The sequence below is a fragment of the Nesoenas mayeri genome, assembly GCF_963082525.1.
Source record: "Nesoenas mayeri genome assembly, chromosome: 13".
In the NCBI taxonomy this organism is placed as follows: Eukaryota; Metazoa; Chordata; class Aves; order Columbiformes; family Columbidae; genus Nesoenas; species Nesoenas mayeri.
The window spans coordinates 12,582,266-12,603,546 of record NC_137550.1 but is presented as its reverse complement, the minus strand read 5'-3'; the positions used below and the strand labels follow the sequence as shown (position 1 = coordinate 12,603,546).

Below are 21,281 nucleotides of genomic sequence, written 5' to 3'. Positions count from 1 at the left end.
ATATTGAGAAAAAACTTCTTCTCAGTAAGGGTGACAGAGCACTGGAACAGGCTGCCCAGGGGGGTTGTGGAGTCTCCTTCTCTGGAGACATTCAAGACCCACCTGGACATGTTCCTGTGCAACCTCACTTAGGCGTTCCTGCTCCAGCAGGGGGATTGGACTAGATGATCTTTTGAGGTCCCTTCCAATCCAGAACATACTGTGATACTGTGATACTGTAATATGGTTCTGAAACGCTACATATTTTTTGTGTTGTAATCTTGCAAGTCTGAGTGTCCCGTGAAGCTTACAGCCTCAGCGACTCCAGCCAGTGTAGCACTGATAACAGCTTTTCTGCAATGACACCGCATTTGATGAGTCATTAACTGCAAAACCTGCAGGGCAAAGAAGAAAAAAAAGACAGGGTTTTCTGTTTGTTTTTTGGTTTTCACGTAGCTTTTTAAGCGTGCTTTGAGATCATGGGAAATGGGTGTGCGCTGAACCAGAGTTAAAGGGCAGGGCCTGCCATCAGGCTTCAAAATATTCCTCCCTCTGCAGCCACAGCGGAGCTGTGGTGGAACAACACCGGGATTTAGGAGTGTTGGCACCTCTCCTCGGTCGCCTGTTTGGGCACGAGCTGCAGGGATCTGAGCGAGGGGAAACCTCCTGGCTTTGCTGGATTTCAGCTGCTGTCGCCTGGCAACTTTCGGGAACCTGGGCTGAACCTTCTGTGCTGTGGGCGAAATCAAACCAGATCTGGTGAGGAGGATCCAGGAGCGCTTGGTACAGCCCCCTGGAAACACAGCTGTCTGCAGCACCGGGACGGATGTGCCCCCTCTGCTAAGTTTAGGTTTTGGGCCCAGTCAGTGCTCCTTCTTCTGTTTTTGCGTATGAAGGTGTATGTGGTGCCTCTGTACGAGTGACAGAGCTGTTCTGCATCCACTCTTCTTGTCTCTTGCTCAGTTTGGGGAGGTGGCAGAAGCTCCTCAACCTGTAAATAGGCACAATGAATGGTGATCACATCCACTCTGCACCTGGGCTTAGGGATGGGGCTGTTGAGAGGGGATGGAGTCAGTGCTGCAGCTTCCTCGTGTGTCCTTGGAATGTTTTTACAGATGGACCCAAGCCCTTCACTGTTTTTAGGAGGCTTATGCTGCCAGAAGCAGCTGTGGATTTAAGGGAAATAATTTGAAATGGTTTGGTTTTAATGAAATAAGTAGGGGTGAAATGTTTGCCTTTAATGTATTAGAGAAGTCTAACGGTGGGGCTTTGAAAATAATCTTTACTTACATCACGCGGGTTTCATGGTCGTGTTCCCTGGGGAATACTGAATGGCAACTAATAATTTTCAGAGAAGAGGCCACTTCTTAGGCTGGGGGCATCAGGATTTGCACTGGACTAAAGCCGGAGGTGAGAACCAGGCCTGTGTGGCACTGAGCACAGAATGCCTGGGGGGCCGAGCACCTCACGCTTGCACAAATGTCATTATGCAAGTGCCAGCTGTGGAGAGAAGGGGGACGGTGTCTCGGGGAGCCCGTGGCGGGTCCGGCTCCTGGCAGCAGGAAACACACAGAGCGGTGGGGAGGAGAGGCTGCCTTCAGTACGGCCGTGCGGCCTGCAGGTACTGCCGGTGCTGTCTTTCTCCCTGATGTTTTGTGCTGCCCGCGCTGCAGCGCTAGAAACCCCAGCAACAGACGTGCGATTCCTGTGGGAGCAGCAGCCCCAGCGCTGCCTCAGAGCTGCTGAGCTGTGCAGCACACTGAATCGCGGAGTTAAGCCTTATTTATCTATTCTCTGGTCAATTCTGAGCCCCAGTGGGCTGCAGCCAGGAGCAGGGGCACAGCAAGGGGAGGTATGCAGGATTTACTGTCATTCAGGTTTTTTCCCAGTCACAGTGTATTTTAGGACAGGGAGAAGCAGAAGCACTATTCCTGCTTCACAAGGTCACTTTCTTGGAGAAGCGTCTGTTGTTGAAGTGGCTTATTCTGGTCGTTGTAGCCAATACACTGGTTAAAAGGTTAAAAAACCACACAGGACACGTTTTTCAGTCATATTACAATAATTTATAAAGGCATCAAAACAAATTCAACATCTATTAACAAGCTGATCTTGGAAACACTATTTAAATTACTAGGACATTTTGGTGAAGTTGAAGGCACCTTGAAACAAGATGGAGTAATAGCAAAAATCACGCTGCCTTCTGCAGCATCCTCTTGGCTTCTACATGGCTTTTCCTACTGTACGTTCTCCAAGCGACATTTGGTGCTACCCAGTAGGAATCGCCCTCTCTCTACCTACAAAAATATTTACTGTTCCATACCAGGCACAGATTCTGCACATTGATTGGAAAGAGACAAAAATTGCTTCAGGCTTTTCTGTTCCTTTGTGTCAGACAGAGGTCGAGTGACTAGTTTTCCACAGGCACCTTTCTGACTTCTTGAGTTATTTTGCTTTCAGCATTCAGTAGCAACAAAAGGAGATAAAAAAGGCCCCAGAGCCCAGCTGGCCAGGCACTGTTCTGCTGTCAGAGTCCAACATGGGATTTATCGACCAGACAAAGAGGCCACACCACGTGCCAGGGAAGTTTTTGGATCCAAAGCTGTTTCTGTGTAATGGGCTCTGTTAACAGGCCCTGCTCGGTGCTGCCAACAGCCACAGGGAGTCGAGTCACTGCGTATAAACACCAAAGTCATCAAGCAAGGAACGATTCTGCTCTGCAGTAATTGCTAATTACGGAGTAGCCAGCCCTAAGAAAAGCACTGCTTAAGACAACGACAGCCACCTACCTGCAGCCAGTTCACTACAAGAAGGAATTAAACATTCATTCTAAGTAGCATTTTCACAGGAGAGAGAAACTCCTTTGATTCTGATAAGCTGAGCTTCCCCCGGAAAGGGACAGCAGAAACAGCATGAGATGAAAGATCACTCAATAAAACCTGCTCTGAGAACGATCTGACATTTCTATGGCTGATTAACAACATGCTAAAAGAGGAGGTTTCCAGGTAGGCGCTCAACAAGTTGTCACAGGTCAAACCAACCTGCCTTGGTTTTAATTCTTGTACTCTAAATTGTAACAATAGTGTGGATTTGACCTGAAGCCAAGTGGAGCACTGTCCTGCAGGTCACTTAGTTCACGCAGTTGGTCCCACATGGCTGAGGTGGCCAGTGGCCCTTGGGGCTCGCCCTCATCCAGCGAGGGGGTCACTTGCTTCAGCTGCACGAGGGACCAGAACAGAACTGCAGGAGCTCAGGACACATGCCTGACCCTGCTGGGTCAGGTACGTCCTCCTCCCCCCGCCTTAATTCTGCATCTGATCTCTGGAAACCTGGGACAGAGGTGTCTTGTAACAAGCCTCTTTGCATCATCATCTGCCTACTGTAGGAAAACTTGGTCATTTTATCGAGTCATAAAAGCAGGGAAATCAAGCTGAGGAAGGGGATGAAAATGAAACAAGTTCCTTGTCTCTGGCTACTGTGACGGATGCACTTGATTCCTTAACAAAACTAGTGGCACTTCGGTAGAGGGTCCAAAGGAGGTCAGGGCCGCAGCTGTAACCAGGCTGGTCTCTGACACCCCACAGTGACACCGTGAGCTTGGAACACCTGTCATGTGATTAGCACATGAACAGCAGGTGGCTTTTCCACAACTCGGACCAGGGACCGAGGACACTAAGAGTCTCACGTGTCCATCACGTGCAATTTGACCACAAGCCAACCACTTTATTCCATAAATATGACATCCTAAGAGACCCTTCTCTGAGCTCTCCTGCCAGGCAGCTGCTGCATGGACACCTCTCAAGGTTCCTCCTCAAAGCTGAGATCTTTGGGAAGCAACCAACACCATACATCATAACTTTGTTTTATAACTTGAATTTGTATCTTGGGAACTTTGAATCATTGTTATATCCTCTGTTCAATAAGAATGAACTTTGTTAAAGTCACGTCAGTGAAACCACTTTTGCTGGTACATGTAACAGTGGTTCTTTACACGGTCTAAATTGCCCATTTGTGGCAAATTGGCATATTCAGTGGGATCCTAAATTGGGATTCACAACAGCTACTTGTTGACCCATATGGGTCAACACATCCTGCTAACCTCAGTGCTCTTCTGCTGTCAGCCCTGAGAGCTACAATTGGTTTTTTATTGTATAAACACATTCATTGGGTATAAGTACACCTAAGAATATCAACGCTGGGGTCTACAGGAACAGCTCCATTAGGGAACCCATCCTTATGGTTTTATTATTGGCTTTTAAAAGCACATATAAAATAACTCATTGTCCAAGAATGGTGGTCAGATCAGTAGCAGAACTATTACATTAGCAGGGGAAATGGGGCAGTCGTGCCTGTTTTAACCTGATCATAATCTTGAAGGGAAAGCAGAGCTCTAAAATGGAGCAAAGCGCCTCAAAGGCAATTTGTAGAGAAACACTGGAAAAAGAGCTTTCCCTGCATCACCACCCTAAAGAGCTTTAATGAGCCCAGGAAGCCACAACAACTGTTCAGATGAACCGTTGCTTTGAATCAACCACCAGATTTGTTGATGACCTCAGCACAGGAATGACATGTTTTCAGCAAACAGGACACCAAAAGTCTTCCATGGCAATTCACTGCGGAGCAGGAGTTCAGCAGTCCCTTGGTCTGTCACATCTTTAGCTCTGCGGGATGGCCAACTGGTACCTGCAAGTGTTCGGTGTTTAGTTGGAGCTTTCACACGAGGCTTCCCGGCCAGGACACCACAGTCAGCGTCACTCTGTTCCGTTGTTCCTTCAGCATTGGGATTAGTTCAGAGTTGCTCATTCCTATCGCTGGCACTCCATTTACTGCCACTATTTCATCTCCACACCTAATCAGAAGATGAGAAACATGCTTGTCAGGACTTAATTGTTGTTAATGCTGTGCCCTAGGACCCCCAAGGTCATCTAACCTACCCTGAGCCAACATCATCAACTCCTTGTTGAAGCAACATTTTCGCTTCACAGTCTGAGATTCATCTCAAACTTTCCCTTTCCACTTCTATCATGTAATTACTCCATTAAAACATTACAGCCTTTTAAAACAACCGTTAATTCCTTTTAGTTGCACCTCTATAGAGAAACCAAAATGCTCATTCATGTAGAACTTGGTTTGTTACAACTTTGGTAACATCATTAACTACACAAATGAGCTTGTAAGAATTGGAAGTCGTTAACCTTTAGCTCGGCTTGTTAAAAGGGTAAAAGCCAGCCCCTCCGTAAAACACGGACATAAATACCCATCGCGTTTCTGACACAAACACAGGGACCTGCAGGGGAGCTCGTACGTACTTGAGTTTCCTGTCTCGGAAGGCAGGAGTGCCCGGCACGATGGTTTTGATGAAGAACGGCTGGTTTCCTTTGCTCTCCTCAAAGCCGCCGACAATGCTGAAGCCCCAGCTCTCCAGGTTCCCTTTGCTGAGGACAATATCCTGACAGCAGTGGAGGTGGCTGTGGAGACAGGCACAGTCAAAACCAGAGACAGCTTGTTAAGTGTGTTTCAAAGACTGCCTGACCAGGAATGTATGTTTTCCCTTCTGGAAAACGCAACTAAGTACCAGTCTCATATTTATTTGCGTGGTTTTTTTAAGGATTTGAGGCAACCCCCTTGCAGGGCATTCTCAAATCTAGATATGCCAGCCCTCTGGAAATCTGCTTTCAGTATTGTCAGTGCTAGCTTAAGAGGCAGCAGAAAATTACCATTACCTGAAAGATTCATTAATAACTTCATTAATTGTACTAATGAACATACACTGTACTTGTGACAAACCCAAATTGATCACAAACAGCAGTTACACCCATGCAATTAATGAGAATGGAGCTACGTGCTGGGTACAATGGAGGCATTCAGCAGCTGCGTATCACTGATGATGGAAGGTAAACACGGGAGGTCCGGCAGCCTTTCCTCTACTAACAAGCAAATCAGAGTGTGAAAGGTCTTTCCTGCAGGACCTACACCTGGGATTGCCATGTACAATTTAGTATTGGAGTCCTCAGAGACACCAGGCTGCTGGTTTTGAGCTGGTGTCCTCTCAGCAGGCTGCTGGGGTTCTGCAGCGCCAGGGCTGCCCTGGAGAACGCGACACACAACTGCTAAGAGCCCTTGCTCCTGGAGATTGCAGCGCAAAGACACACGAAGCCTCTGACGAGGAGCGCCAAGAGCTCACAGGTCACGTTCGCTGGCTGAAACTGCTCCCACCGAGCTGTTCCAGCAGCTAAACTTCTCCTAATAAACGGTTTTGCCCCAAGGGCTTTGTTTGAGCAGTTTGCAGATGAGTTTCAGATTTCAAAAGCCGCCTCAGTTAACTTCTCGCTAGGAGAAAGATCTAATTATCTGCTTTGAAACTGTAATTTACTTTTGTAGTTCTTCACACATAAACACTGGAAGACCCAGCTCTGGCTTGCCGACGGTTTTCCTCTCCTGGCACCACACAAGTGTAAAACCACAGCTATGAGAAGTGTATGTGGCAGCTAGTGCAAATAAATAAATAGCCCAGGGAGCAAGAGGGGTAAGCACCAGGCAGCACAGAATAGAAATCAAACCACTTTTCTCCAAGAGTAGGAAAAGGCTGTTTGCTAGAAATAATTTTTCCACGTGAAAAAGGGTTTTTAGGAAGAGAAACATGGATTGATTATATTATGACTGTGGGAAAAGAATGTTAGGCCTCACAGAAAGGTGAAGTTTTGCTCCAGATAAACCTCAAGGCAGGAGGAAAACTGCTTTTCCCCCCCGCGGAATTATCCCTAAGCCACATTGTGCACAGTTACTGGTTTTGAGAGTCAAAGCCTTTACAGAGAAAAGATAAGTTTATCTGTAAACTTGGTATTTCTAGTATCTTTAGGATTCGGTGTGTAATGAATTGGGATGCACATCCCCTCCAAACCAGCATTTGGAGATGGTATTTCTTACTACCAGTAGCTGTTATTGATTTAACATAATCCTATGGAGAAATCAAGTAAAGTTCATATGCTGTCTTAGGTGACATATACAGTGACGATGATAAACACTCAGTAGCAATAAGTCCCTATGATTAGCTTTGAACACTCACCCCCACCAATTAATAACAAAGCAAAGAATGGAGAAGTAAGTTTACAAGGACAGCAGAGCTACCCACAGGTGTATTACAAGACCAAAAATGCAAGAAAGATACTGGCCAGCTGGTTCAGTACAGCCAGTACTAGTTGCCTGAGGTTAGACTTTCTGGAAAATATTACTACACCATCCTTCTTATGTTTGTATCTTCGTTGGAAGCGTGGAGCACTGGCCGTGGTCGGAGGTGGAAGATACTCCAAGCTTACACACATTTCAGAAACAGCACGTCACCGAGAGAGCAAACAGCATTTGACATCAACAGAAAACCACAGATAGGAGAATCAAGGCTGGAATCAAACACTGTGGGCTCAAGTTTTGCAACGACCAAATACACTTCCTTGGCCTGGAGCACTAACTTCAGCCTTTCCGCACAAAGTTCAGCTTCAAATCAGAAATACCTGGGTTTCCTCTAAGGAGGAAAGGATCTTTCCGCTGGATCACAGTATTAACTGCAAAAAGAAGCTAAACAACCCCAAAATCACGCTCGCCATCAGCAATAAACTTTAAAGTTTCTCGCTGTACCGCCAGACGCTCTGTAATAGCGTTCTAAGGCTATGTCTGCTTTAGCAGGGCAGCCCGGAAAGAACAGCTCGGAGTGAAACAACTGGTGCTGAGGACACAAGCTCTAGTTTGGGTACATTTCAGGGCATTTTCTGTAATCTCACATTGCACACGGGGTCTGTTGGTGCCAGACTGCAGTGGGATTTCCTCTGCAGAGCTCCCAGTTTAGTCCTGTTGACAAGGAACCCCGTTTGTGCAGGTCGAGGCCTCTCTGTAACCTGAACTACAACAGCAGGTGAGGGCATCTGGGACTCTCTCTTCAACGGCACGTTCCTGAGCCAAACTAAAACGCTGGTGTAGAGGCACCCTGAACATTTACAGCTGACCAAGAATGGTGCCATTTCAGTTCACAGATTCTCAAGCAATAATTGAAAATAATCTGATTACGCAAGCCACAATGTCAAATATAAATAGTTAGCTGAAAAAGGCAGATTTCTTAGTGGCTTTAGGGAAATCATTCATTCTGTGGATGACCAGCTGGTTGCTACCAGGTCTTACTGTGAGCAGGTGGAAAAATGAGTGAGGAAATACAAGAATCACAGCCATTTTTATTACCGGAAAGAAGAAGGAAGATTATTGTCAGATCCTGAAATGAAATAACCTTGCTTTGTGCCTCCTAACCACCCTCACAGCCACAGAAGAACAGCAAACTCAGATGTATGAATTCAGGTCAGAGTAAGAAAGGAAGACTGAAGAGCAGCAGGGGCACCTGAAATCATTGCTCCTCCTTCAGCAAGGTACAGTAACAGTTAAACTAAGGGGAGCCAACAACCAGCAGCAAATGCATTTCAAGCCACATATGGTAATGTCAGGATACCGTTGAAATGAAGGCAGGTGGCAGATGAGCAAAGAGTCCCTGTAGCAGAAAGTGTGGTGAAGCTGCAAGCCACCAGACATCCAAAAAATGGGAAAAGGAAGAAAGGAGAAAGCACAGCCAGGTTTTCCCATGAGGAGCAAACACCAGCCAGCATCTGAAGGTTGGTGCTCAGGTTTGGGCCATGCAGGTGCAGCTCGGGCTAGTTCATACCAGGCCTGCACAGAACAGGCTGATTCCCCGGGCGAGCGGAGGAAATTTGTAGGACACTGCTGAGTATGAGCCAAGTTACTGTCGCTCGAGACAAAAGGCACCTTCCCTGGGCTGTTTTGTTTAGCATTAGGCTGCTAAGTAACACAAGGGCAAGGTAACGGAGGCTTTGTTAGTATTTCTTTTTTCAGGTGCCTCAAGAAACAAGGCTGTAAATAATCGGAGCTTCCCACAGAAGGGTTTGGCTTTGCTTGTTCCACGTGCCTCTCCTGCGCAATCCTCCTCCAGTCAGCTGGACTGAAAACAGGCTCTGCCTCACACAGCTGAATGCGTTTTGATGGAACTGCAAAAGCGAGCAAACCAGAGGTTCACCTCTCCAGGAAGGAGACAGAAATTCAAGCTTTCAAAGTCTTAGCTGTGTTGTCTGGAACTTACCGTGTTGCCGCTAAAATCTGTGCTAAGTCTACAGTCCAAAGCTTTGCAGAAGGAAAACTCAACTATCCAGAATCATTTCTGCTTTGTGCTGTAGATGACGCAGTTTTGACAGCCAAAAAGAATTGGACTGAAATAACGCCTGCCCCTAACTGAGGTTATCAGATCAGAAACTGTACAACAGCACAGGTATCTGCTGGCTTTTGTTATGCAATCCAGAAAGAGCCACAGACTGATTTCAGTTAATGATATTTTGGCAGAGACTGTATCTGTATTGACTAAATGTCAGCTCAGTGCCTCAAATGCCAGAATCTAAACTTCTTATTTTCTGTGTCAGTTCTCTTAGAAGAAAAAATGTCAGGAACTTCTGACATATGGTTACTGTCCAGCAGAAGCAGGGAATGATGGCTCACACTATAAAAAGCAATGGAAGTTTCTTATGCATTCAAAATACTATGATCTCATTGACAAATAAGGCTTTCCAGTGCCTTAGAGCTAAGTGAGAATACCAGTCATGCTTCCAGGTCAACCAACAAAGCAATTATTTGTAGCATTTGAGTGAAAGTCAACTCTGTGATTGAACAGAGTCACCAAACAAATGTACCTGGGCAATCCAAGCCATGTGATCCAGAGGGGAGACCAGCTGAATCCTTGCTCCTTGATGTCCAGAGACGGCTCTGCCGAGTTCGCCGAAATGATTTCCAAGGCTTTCAGTACGACTGAGTGGGAAGCAGCATTAGATTTCAGTGCTGAGACAGCTTCATAGTAGTTCAGGTGAGTCAAATCAATGCCATTTATGCTCAAAAGTATATCTCCTGTTGATTAAGTAAGATAGGATTATTACAGACCTTTCGCTATGAAGCCCATTTCTGCCTCAGGGTCTCAGGTGGAACCCTGTTCCAGCCTCACTTTAGTGTCCAAGTCCAACTCTCACTAAAAAACCCAAACCAAACAGTTCCGAAAGGATAAAGGGTCTCAGAGCCTCCTTACCTCGCTTGATTCTGCCATCCCTGAAGAGGCATCCGATGGGCTGCACACTCGTTACATATATAGGGAGCTTGTTTTTGTTATCCCTTCCACCTCCAATTGTTATTCCTAAAGATTCCTTTGGTTCCTTTTTTATTGCAACTGTCTTTTCATGACTTGCATATCCCTGAGGTAAATCCTACAAAGGAATGACAGTACAGAATGCAGCTTTGTTAATGCAATTCACATGAGACGCCCAGATCTGGAAGAAAATAACATAATCTGTATCTTTGACCCAGAACATTTCAGCAATATTGCTGGGTGGAAAAGTCAGCTTCTCATTTTCTTGTTCTGGGTAGAAATACTACCCTGTGTTTCCAAAGTGATACCACGACTGAGGCACTGCTCTCCTAATGATCCACATTAACTTGCTGTAGAGAGATGCTCACCAAGGAGAACAATTTTGCACTGAGGAACAAGCTATGAATTCATTTCAAGGCCATTCATATCAAGCAATTAACCTCTCTCTGACTACTACTAAATGTTTAGGTTGCAGTGGAAGCACATATTATAGCGTATGCTATAGAAACAATATTCTAGGATTTAAATCAGAGACACACACTCCAGCTGTTTATGACAGCTACTTACTAAACTCCGGAGACTTTTAGACACAGAAGTCTAAGCAGTTTTAGCATGTTTTCTCACTCAAATGGAAGTTCTAAACAGAGCAAATCTCTCTTGGTACAACAGGATGGTGCTTCTCCTCTTGCTCAGACTGTTTCATATAATACACAAATAAATGACATACGCGTCGCTGGAGTCACAGGAGCACTACGGTGTAATTTGTGTAGTTTGTACTTCTGTGCCATAAAGCCCTCTAGCTCCAAAGCAGAGGCACAACTCAGTGTCATGTGCAGTACCCTGAACACGTTGTGCTTGATGAGTGTCAAGAAGCCAGTCCCAAGCGTCTCATGGATGGTATTAGAAATTTCCCATTGCCCTTTCCAGACAAGAAAGGATGAAATGCTGGTTTGGCATCAACAGTAGAGACATTAGAAGAAATTTCGACACATTTCTCCCTAAAAAAACTCTTTTTCCCAGAAGGTGACCAATGTGCAGTTCTCCAGTACCAAAAGCCACAAACCTGCTTTTCAATAGCTCAAGAAGAAATGGAGCTACTGATCCGTCTTAGATGATAAATCGCCATCACGGAGCAAACATAATAGATCTCCTGGATCAAGAATAACCAGCGCTTTTGCCATTATTTACCAAACTCACCTTCTGGTAGTTAGATTTTCGTCTGTAGTGATTCTGGTCTAGTCGTCTCCGATGGTGCACGGGGCTCCCCCCATTGCTACTGCTGCTGCTGCTGCTGTTATTTGATGTGCTGCCGTCTTCTACCGGGTCCGAGAGCTGTACGCCTGCCTGCCTCAGGACAACAAAGTTCACTCTGGATTCAGTGGTCTGCCAGGAGAAACAAAAAGAGTGTAAATAAAATAGATAGAAAAATAAGTTAGGAATTCGGGACAGCCCCTGACATTTGTTGGGGAGAGAGAAGGGTTGGCAGCGGTTTCTCCAAAGGGTCTGAAACAGGGCTATGACACGCAAGGCAATGTTTTTGGAAAGAGACGCAGAATCCTACAGTGTAAAGAAAAAAGCAATTAGCAAATGTTAATCAGAAGGAAGAGGAGCAGAGGCAGGCTTCACTCATGCCTCCCTCCCCGCACAAGTGCCAAACGAAAAGGGATGATTCATTTCCTCCACTTCAGTACGAATAAGCAAAATAGTGTATTGTGTTGTGATACAAAACGAACAGAGCTAGAATGCTAACTGGTCCACACGATGGATGACCGTGATACAAGTTGGAAGCTTTTTCTTTATTGTAAAGAAACTTTTAAAGCTCTTTCCCTCCCAGCTTATGTAGCACATCTATTGTTCAACATCTCCCACCCTTTTTTTTTACCCAGAGTACCTGAAGACATGACCTTTTGTCTGAGACTGCTGCCAATTAAACGCTTAAGCAGCTGGATGTCTAGCCTTGGCAGAACTACAGGGAAAGTATTTGCTATTGTTACTGCTCTTCTAATTTGGTTTGTTCTTGCAGATAATTGGACAAAACCTTATTGTGAAGGACTCCACGGGGGTGAGGCTTGTGTGCTCACTTGGGGCATTTCCTGCAGCAGATGAGAGAAGCGCGGGTGCTGCTCTCGCTTCTTGACACGGGACCTCGTTCCCCTGGTGCTACCGCACCGAATTCCCTAGCCTCGGAAGAGAGACTGCATCAACCGTTTTCTTTTTAAACTAGTACAGGAGAGTTTTGTCTTCTGAAATGGAATTTAAAAGCCTCTTGCCTCTGAAATCACTTCAGATAGAGGAATTTTTTTGCAGACACATCCATGTCTTCATGAAATATATTGTAAACATCGTGTCCTAAGGTGGGGATTTGCCTTCCCCTTCAACCAGGAGTACCAGACTATGGCTGGCTGTGCATATATATGTAGCTGTAAATGGTACTTTATAATGCAGGTAGAAGGACTCTTTTCTGCAAATGGTTTGCAATTAAAATATGTTTAACTGAGAATTTGAATTAGTCTTCAGGAGAACAGATAACGTATGGAAGACTGGCACAGTTTTACACTAATGTCACTTGAAAAGGAATTCGATCCCCAAACCTAGTGAAGCTGGTTCTGATACTTTGGTTACTGGTTTCAGTGGGACCAAGACATAGTTCCTCACATGGGAGTTGTGTTTGCACATTACGACAGAAATACAGCAACACTAGTGGGATGCAAACAGAATTCTAAGAGGCCATAGAATGGAATCACATACATAACATTAAAAAGGATCTTAGCGCTGGAACTCTGCTCTTCTGTTCTCCCATTCCATTGCACTCCTCTGCCAATTACCAGGAAGAGAACAGTCTCTCCCTCACTCTGCTGACCTCAGATCCTTTCCGGAATATAAACAGTATGTGATGAGATGTATTGTGTCAGGATCTTTAGATAAAAACAGAAGCTGGAGGTCACCGCCTAGGGAGATGAAAGAATTTAAACTGATCTACATGATATCTGCTGCACATGTAGCAATCCTTAATCCTTAACCAGAATTCCTTGCCTACTCCTTTCACCAAAACATGTGGCATGCTGCAACAGAAGCACCCTTCTGTTGCACAGGGAACGACCACCTCTCTTTTACCCATTGAGTATTTTAGAATGTTTTTAGTCTGCGGTGCCTCGCATTGTGTTCTAGACTCCTTTCCCTAATGCAGGTAGAATGGTGAGAGAGTACTTCAGATCAACCAGAAGGGTTCTGTTTTGTGCTGCCAGCCTGTCACATCTCCCAGCAAATATCTTTAGGTTGAGTGCTTGAAGCACAAGCAGCTGCCCTGGTGTCTCCTTGTCGCCGCTGCACGCATCTACTCAGGGCACACAAGTATTCACTTTGCAAAAAAGGTTCCAGCCTCCACCCCACGGCCTTGGCTGAACTCAAGTGCCATGAGCCACGGCCTTGCTCCAGACTTGTCAGAGATGACTCACGATGGATTCCCACTCTTGGTGTTTATCTTCATTTGGAAGCAGTGCTTCCCACACATCTGCAGGGAAGTAATTTTCCCAAAGAGATATTTCAAGGATTGCAGTTTGCTCTGGTGTGTTCTGTTAGCCCCCAGGTCAGAACAGGAGCCCTGCCATCAACACAGGCAGCTGCAGAGTCATTAGCCATACAACATCACCGTGTCATAAATTACCTGGATTATCTGTGCAGCAGTCTCAGGTGTTCCTTGCCTCAAATCCTGGCCATTTATCGACAGGACTCTGTCATTCCGACTCAGCTTTCCATTTTTGGCTGCCAAACCTCCCTCTAACATATCTAGAATAAAAATCCCTGCCTCATCTGTCTTCCTGATCAGTTTGATTCCCAAGGGTTCGGATCGGTCTCTCTTTATTAAGGTAACGTGGATCACTTCCCGATTCGTAGCAGAAGTGGAATCCTGCTGTGCAGTCTTGTTGGAAAATCCCTTCTCCTGCAGGACCATGAGGTGGAGAACAGGACCTGGGTGGCGCAGGAAGGAGACAGCTTGGCAGTGAGTCACGCTGCTGATGTTGACGCCATTCACCTAGAAAGACAAACAAACCAGAGTCACTAATCAGAACCTACATAATTTAGGTACTGTCCGCAGTGTGGAACATCACAGAGTTGGAGACGGGCTGTACAACTCCCTGTGCAACGCTGTGACTGAAGCAGCTGCTTCTGATGCACATTAGAGAGCAGAGCTTTCTAAAAATGCAGAAGCAAGCAGATTAAATTAGACCATAATTGATGGTGAATAGCTGAGGATGGGGACAAGACAGGACATCTCACATAACTAACAAACCTGAAACTGCAAAATATTCAATCATTTCATCCACCCCATGGCAATGCAGAACTGCTTTCCCTTAACTTCCAGCTTTCAACACACACTTGGAGAAAACTCAAATTGGAGACTACCTGTCCTCAACTTTTAAGTTGAGGAGTGGTCCATAGTCTACAAGCTTCTGGAATCATCAGTCTAATCATGCTTTCCTTACCAACTCTGAGAAGTTACTTTTCGCTTTGTGTGTTGTCACATAACACTACGTGCAGTCTTCTTTTAGGATGCTAATAGGGCTATTAAGCATGGGGACCTGCCCTGTTTACAGCCCAGTCAAGACTGAGACATGTACAATTCAACTGGATAAAACAGAATTTAATCTATTGGTCTCTCCAAGAAACCAACCCAAAGACTGCATCAGCCACTTGTGCACATGGGTCCGCCTGTCCGTACTGAAGTCCACAGTCCAACAAGACAATTAGGTCTTTATGGCTTGTGAAATGACGGGGCAGCCATTGCCAGGAGGTGCTAACAGTTCCCCTGCGCGCACGCTTCGCTGCCATGCGCAAGTCATCCCGATCAAGCCACTGCAATGCGGCGCGATGAATCTGGAAAGTAAATCTGGCCATGGGTCAGCACAGTGCGAGGCTGCTGCTCTTTATTACTCACAGTACATATCTGATGCTTACTTCAAGTCGTAAGGCCGTAAACTTTGGACCTGCCCATGGAGAATATGCAGGTTAAGCAACATAGTAGAGCAAGCAATTATAGGACTTAGTAACTAGAGCAGAGCAGTGGTGCTACCGGGTGAAACTTATCAGATACAAATATTTTTGATTTATCCAAAATGATCTAAATTTCAAAAAGCAATCGAATCTGCAAGGTAAATGTGACTGGAAGGAGCCTCAAAAATCTGCTGCTCAGCCTCAGCAGATACACAATGCTACTGACATACAAATCTCATCAGTGCTTTAAAACTCAGCTGCAGAGATTTCCCAGTTTCTCTAAACAACTCTCCTCCCTTGGCCCTCATGTCAAGTCAAGAGAAGCAGTGGGACTGCCAGTGGGGTTTTACCTACCTCAAGAATATGGTCCCCAGGTGCTATTCTTCCATCCGCAGCAATGACAGAATCCCGCAAGACTTCCTGAACAACGATGTTTCCTAGCGGGGTGTCTTTACCCCCAACTATCCTCATCCCCAGCTCTTCCTCTGGGTCTTCTCGGTGAATTTCAATTGTGTTTGTTTCAGCCACAAGACTAGTTCTCTGAGGAAGCTCTAATTGTGGAAATGAAGCAAAAAAAATAACATATTAATAGAATTTTCCTTCACATAGCACCACAAGATTTGTAGCACTGGCAGGGTGTGTTCAAAGTAGTGTCTGGAGGGAAAGCAGCTAGCAGGAAAGAATAGGTCAGATTAAAAACTTTAAAAGCCTGTTTCTTTACAGTTTCTCCAGAATGTTTCCCATCTTCCCTTACCTTACAGCAAATTTAAACTCTTTCATTATTATTTCTTGAGTTTTATTAAAGGGCATTCAGTGTGTTTCACTTACCGTTTAGAGATTTATTTTTCTACTGTGACAGCTGGACTACCAGAAGCGCACACCTCACAAATGCCAAATTCCATGATGCCCATTAGAAAAGGGAACTCCTGAGCTGTAATTACTGGTCTGCTATTGCGGTGACTTCACCACAGGCAACTTCCCTCCTCTAATTTCCTTTCTTCCTCTTTTCCCACCCCCTCTCTTTTAAAACAGGAGTGATGTTTACCCATTTCACAGCATCCTGAAGACTAAGCAATGCTTCTCAGACACTTTGAAGATGAAAGTCATTGCTAGCAAGTCATAATAAATCTATAAGCACTGCAATGCTGAGGCAGGCCCAACGCTAAGGAAGCCAAGCATGCTGCCTGTCAGGGTGAAGTGCAGTTGTCACACAGGAGATGCACAACCTGGCCCAGGTGTACTTCAGGAAAAAGCCAACAGAGAAGTAAACTGACCCATGTATAAACCCCGACACGGGCACAGCAGCTGACCGCTCCGGCACCTCAGCACTTGGAAACTGAGACTAAGTGTGAAACAAAGGACCAAGATTCCACGCTGCTGCCTTATAGCAGGGGTCAAGACAAGGGGTTCTACACTGAAGTGGAGATGGTTACTTTTATCTGCAAGGTTTAATCCAAACACTAAGTTATGCTATAAAAACACACCTCACACCATTAGGGAGGCACTGACCGCTCCAGGAAACTGACTGTATATTTAACTTAAGATTAAGAAGAAGCTGGAACATTTCCTAGTCACTAATTATTTGGCTTCTGTAAGTGCTTGAAGCACTCCATGTTCACACTGACAGGGACTGCCTTTGTTTCTACAAATAATGCTGCAAACATTCACTGCAGTCTAGCAGAGATTCTCCACATTGTTTTGCACAGGCAGTTTTGTGCTTGTGAGCAGATCCCACCACACCTGATGTGCGTGAATGTGTTTCCCTTCTGCTCAAGGACAAGCTGAGGAAAGAGATTACTGCAATGGCTACTAATGGCTGAATAGCATTGAGGATATCTAAGAATGTTGGGGGATACTTTAAAAATTGAATTGTCTGAGATTATTACCTCTTTTTATATTATAAAAGTTAATTACATAATTACATTTCTGTATGAAACTCTCACCTTCTTCAGTCTCCTCAAAAGCTGGATTAACCAGCCCAGGTTCTGCAGTCCCCAGCGACACCACGGCCGCTGCGGAGCTTTCTGCCACAAGGGACGACCCTCCGCTCGGTACCTCTGGGTCCTTGGGCGTGTTTGGCTCCACCTTGGCAGGAGGATCTTCCTTCCCTTTGGAAACAGGATTCTTTTTCCGCTGTAGTTCAGATTTGTATTTCTTGAAACCAGGACACCTAGAGAGATTGTCAGGAACTGTGAGTGTTTAGTCTCTGCCTGCGTGGTTATTCCAGCACGTGCAGGCTCTGACTGACAAAGGTATGTGAAGAAGCACGTTCAGTCTCTTGTCAGATGCAAAGCTCGTATCATAGATGCTAAAATTTATTCTCATTTGACCTTCAGCTTCTACTTTTATCAGCTTAAGAGTGGGCTTGTTATTATATTACTTTCAAAATTATTAAGCAAATTATTTTAAAAAGGGGAATGCAATAGGAACCGGAGTCTCCCTTGCTAAATATTTACCTGGCAAACACTCAGTGAAGAAAACAATACTTCTTAAAAATATAAGCAAATACTTAGCTTGGGCCTTTTAGAGATGACTGTGAACTGTATCTCTATGCAGAGGAAGTGGCTCAAGTTTCAAGCTTAGCCTTGAATCAGGCTTTGTTTTTAACAAACCAGTAACACGCAAGAGCAGCAAGTGAGGCTTGCTTTTTGTTGTTGTTGTTGCTGCTGAATGAGATCTGACCCTCAGACAGCATTCTACCTCCAGTCCATGCGGGTGGCAGCTCTACTTGAATTGAGACAACTTGCAGGAGTTTATAAACCCACCAACTGCTCCCCACACAGAGGTTCAAGACCCAATTCTCCATTGAACAAAATGCGCTCTGTAGGCAGTGTCACCACAGCCAGCCTATCTCGGCAAAACGAGTAAGGAAAAACAAGCTCTTTTATCAAGAGTACTTATAAGAAAAAGGTGTCAGGTGAGGAGTGTGATGAATGCAAAAGCATCACTTTCAGAGACATGAGTAGTACTGGGTGTTTACCAGAGTCACTTTTCAAATTAAACTCGTCTATTTACATTCTGGATCAACAAGTCTCATCCTGATATTACTTCCACTGGTTTATTTCTAGTTATTTATTCTCCAAGCAGTAAGATGACCCTGAAACTCAAAGACAGAAGCTGATTGACTGGCTTGTGTACAGGTCCATCTTAAGATGTCAAGGAACAAATTCATTTTGCAAAGGGCAGAGAAATCCCCCAAGAAAACAAGTTGCAAGGTGCTTATTTCCGTAAGTCTCTTGCTATCAGATAGCCCCACTTAAAACTAAAAAAACAGAACACTCAAATCTCAGTGTAAGTTTTTTATCTTTTCATTTGTTTTTTCGTTTTTCAGCGTAACTATGCTTACAGCCCAGGTGAAATAGCCTCGATTTTCAGAACACACTCCCCTCCAAGGATGATATAAAGAACTATGAAATGTATGAGAGCATGATAAGAGTTTCCAGACAAGTCTCTAACATAAACATTTCAGGGTGCTTCCCTCTTCTGTATTTAACTCTCCTGCCAAAGGGATTACCAAGTGACAGCAGTTTACTGGTACCAGGGCATATTTTCAGAGCAGAGAGGAAGGTTCAGCCCTCGTACGGGCCATGGCCCCAGCAACACAACTGCACATCTGGGCAGTCTTGTTCCTGCCATTTGAGCCTTCAGCCCTGCCTGCTAACAAGAAAGCAGCACCAAGAGTTAGCTCAAGAAAAAAGGAGATCATAAGCTTTCATAGATCAAGGGAAAAGCACACACAAGCATCTTCCATCACTTCCTCTGGCTTTAACAGCTCTCAGCTCGTGGGTATCAAAAACGAGCAAGGACACATCCTTGGCTGGAACGGCAAAGGTATCCTGAGTGCAACTGTTCCCTCCACATTGCCTGACCTAATTTTACAGTATGCCATCGCCACAAAAAGCTACAACACAGCTGAGGGGAAACAACCCTGTTGCATTTCTCCTTGCTCACTGACAAAACACAGTGGCGGTGAAGGGCTGCTTCCACCTGCAGCAGGGCTTGCACTTCGCTCCCTCTCCTGCAATCATTAACTAGGTAGGAACAAGCGTTCTTCAAGCTCTATGGCGAGAGCTCTTTGTCGCTTCTTTGAAAGCTACAATATTCTGCCTGTCACCAGCTCAACCAGCACTGGAAGCACCAAAACACATCTCTGCTGACAAGAGCAAGGAAAAAAGTCTCCCTGTGCTCAAGGCGGGGGCAAAAAAAACCAAGAAAAAAGTAGTTTTCATTTGCTTCTCTTTCTCAGCAAAAGAATGAGAGAAGGTAATGGAATTGTAAATAGATGAGTCAGCAATGGCATAACGTGCAGCTTGAAGGAACTTACATGATTTGGATCAAAGATTTATCTTAACTGGACCAATTAAACCGGCAACACTGCACGATCCCTTGCTTCCAGAGTGTTGACTTTGTACCTGTCTTTCTTCTATGTGCAAGTGAAACAAGAATAAGCATGTTTGTAATAATTTTCAGAGTCAGGTGCCCCAGATCAGGAAACACAAATTTATATGCATTTGATAGGTTGTGTGTCTGTGGACAACTTGCACGGCAGCGGGGAGGTACCTCATTCTGCACCTCTGCAGCACGAGCTGCCCTTCCTAGCACACACATAATTACGCTGTCTTCACCCACCCACCTTTATGGCCTCACCCTCTCTCATCTCTGGTGTCCCACCTTGCCCCAGTTTAATGGATCTTCCTGGTCAGAAGCACAAGAGACAGATGGCATTATACAAGGAGCAATAATATAACGTAAATGGGAATGCACCTGTTCTGCAGATGAGCTTCTAGCTCACACCGCTGCATTATCTGCTGGCACTCTGCCTTGAAAGGACACAAGACAATCAGCTTATCCAAGAGGTTTCGTACTAGAAGGCTGGACTTGTGGCACTGCTGGAAAGAGAGCTTCTTCCGATCCATGGGACAGAAGTTGTACTCCTGCATGAAGTTTTCAAGGCACTTGAAACAGTATGTGTGTCCGCAGGGGGTGTCCATAGGCTGGAGCAGAGGCTGAAGGCAGATGTGGCAGGTGAGCTCATCGTCCACTTCATCCTGGAAGTTGTAGAGGTGATTGTCCAGCAAGAGGTGGAACTGCCCGCACTCGCAGCAGAGCTCACTGGCTTGGGACGCGTGTTCTTCTGCCAGAGGATCAGCCATGAGAGCCGGGAGTGGGCACGCTCGGCCCAGCAGCCGGGAAACGTGTCACGGAGCGGCTGTCGCACAGGGGACCCCTAAGGAAAGGGAGAGAAAGAGATTTCCAGCCAACTGGCCACTCTAGACCTAGCCCATTAAAAATTAAATGGTGTTCCTGCCTTCGGTTCCCCCCCGGTATCTTCACCCTCACCTTAGGGTTCTTCCAGAGTGACCCTGTGAATGATCAGCCCAGGGATCAGAGAACACAAGGACCTCATTCAGCAAAACGTTTAAGCACATGGATAAATTGAAGCTTATATTAACATTACTTTACGCCCACCAGTGACACAGACTAGATAAAACCCGGCCAAACACAGGAACTAGAAATCTGAGACAAAAGCTGCGGGTTCTTGAGGAAAAACAACCCAGAGAGGGAAGGGAAGGATAACCAATGTAGTGATTTTTAAACTGACAACGTTCCTCTCTGGCGTTCCAGATTATACCAAATATTTCAAAGATATGTTATGGTGAAACATCAGTCTGGGGTCTTCTAGCTGCTTGGATTTTTGTTTTGTGTTTTGAGGAGGGATGAGGAAAAACAAGAGGAGGAAATTTCAAAAGAAACTTAAATCTAAACTACATTTCCTTCCTTTTAAGCCCACTCCCTTCAAAAATGTTCATTTTAACAAACAATGCATTGTTCCCCACTCATCCATGCCGAAGTTCACCCATGGAAACAAATTTCCTATGAAAAGACTAGAGCTTCCTAAATGGAAAAAATGTAAATAATTGTGCACATCACAGCTTGCTGTAACGTTACAGAAAAGCTTCAGCTTCTTGCAGTCAGGGAGAATAAAATAAGGGGCAAACTGAGGTCTTTGTAGCTGCCACTCTACTGATTTTATTAATAACAGAGTTGTCTCCAGGCACATCCATCTTGAATCTTGCCTATTATAATTAAATATTAAATTCACTTCAGTTTGCTAGCAGATTACAGGCACAGAGACTAA

The 21,281-nt window shown here is 45.2% G+C and overlaps 1 protein-coding gene across 1 annotated transcript; it reads right to left on the bottom strand.

Annotated features, from left to right (window-relative positions):
* Window positions 1–4,689: 4,689 nt before the first annotated feature.
* On the bottom strand, window positions 4,690–20,295 carry LOC308045482 (ligand of Numb protein X 2-like; the record flags this gene model as incomplete). The annotated part of the gene is made up of 9 exons (XM_080352773.1): window positions 4,690–4,825; window positions 5,286–5,444; window positions 9,708–9,918; window positions 10,094–10,268; window positions 11,348–11,533; window positions 13,815–14,183; window positions 15,497–15,693; window positions 17,086–17,312; window positions 19,907–20,295. 9 exons carry the CDS (start codon window positions 20,293–20,295, stop codon window positions 4,690–4,692), a joined length of 2,049 nt encoding a protein of 682 aa, XP_080208899.1.
* Between the last annotated feature and the right edge of the window lie 986 nt (window positions 20,296–21,281).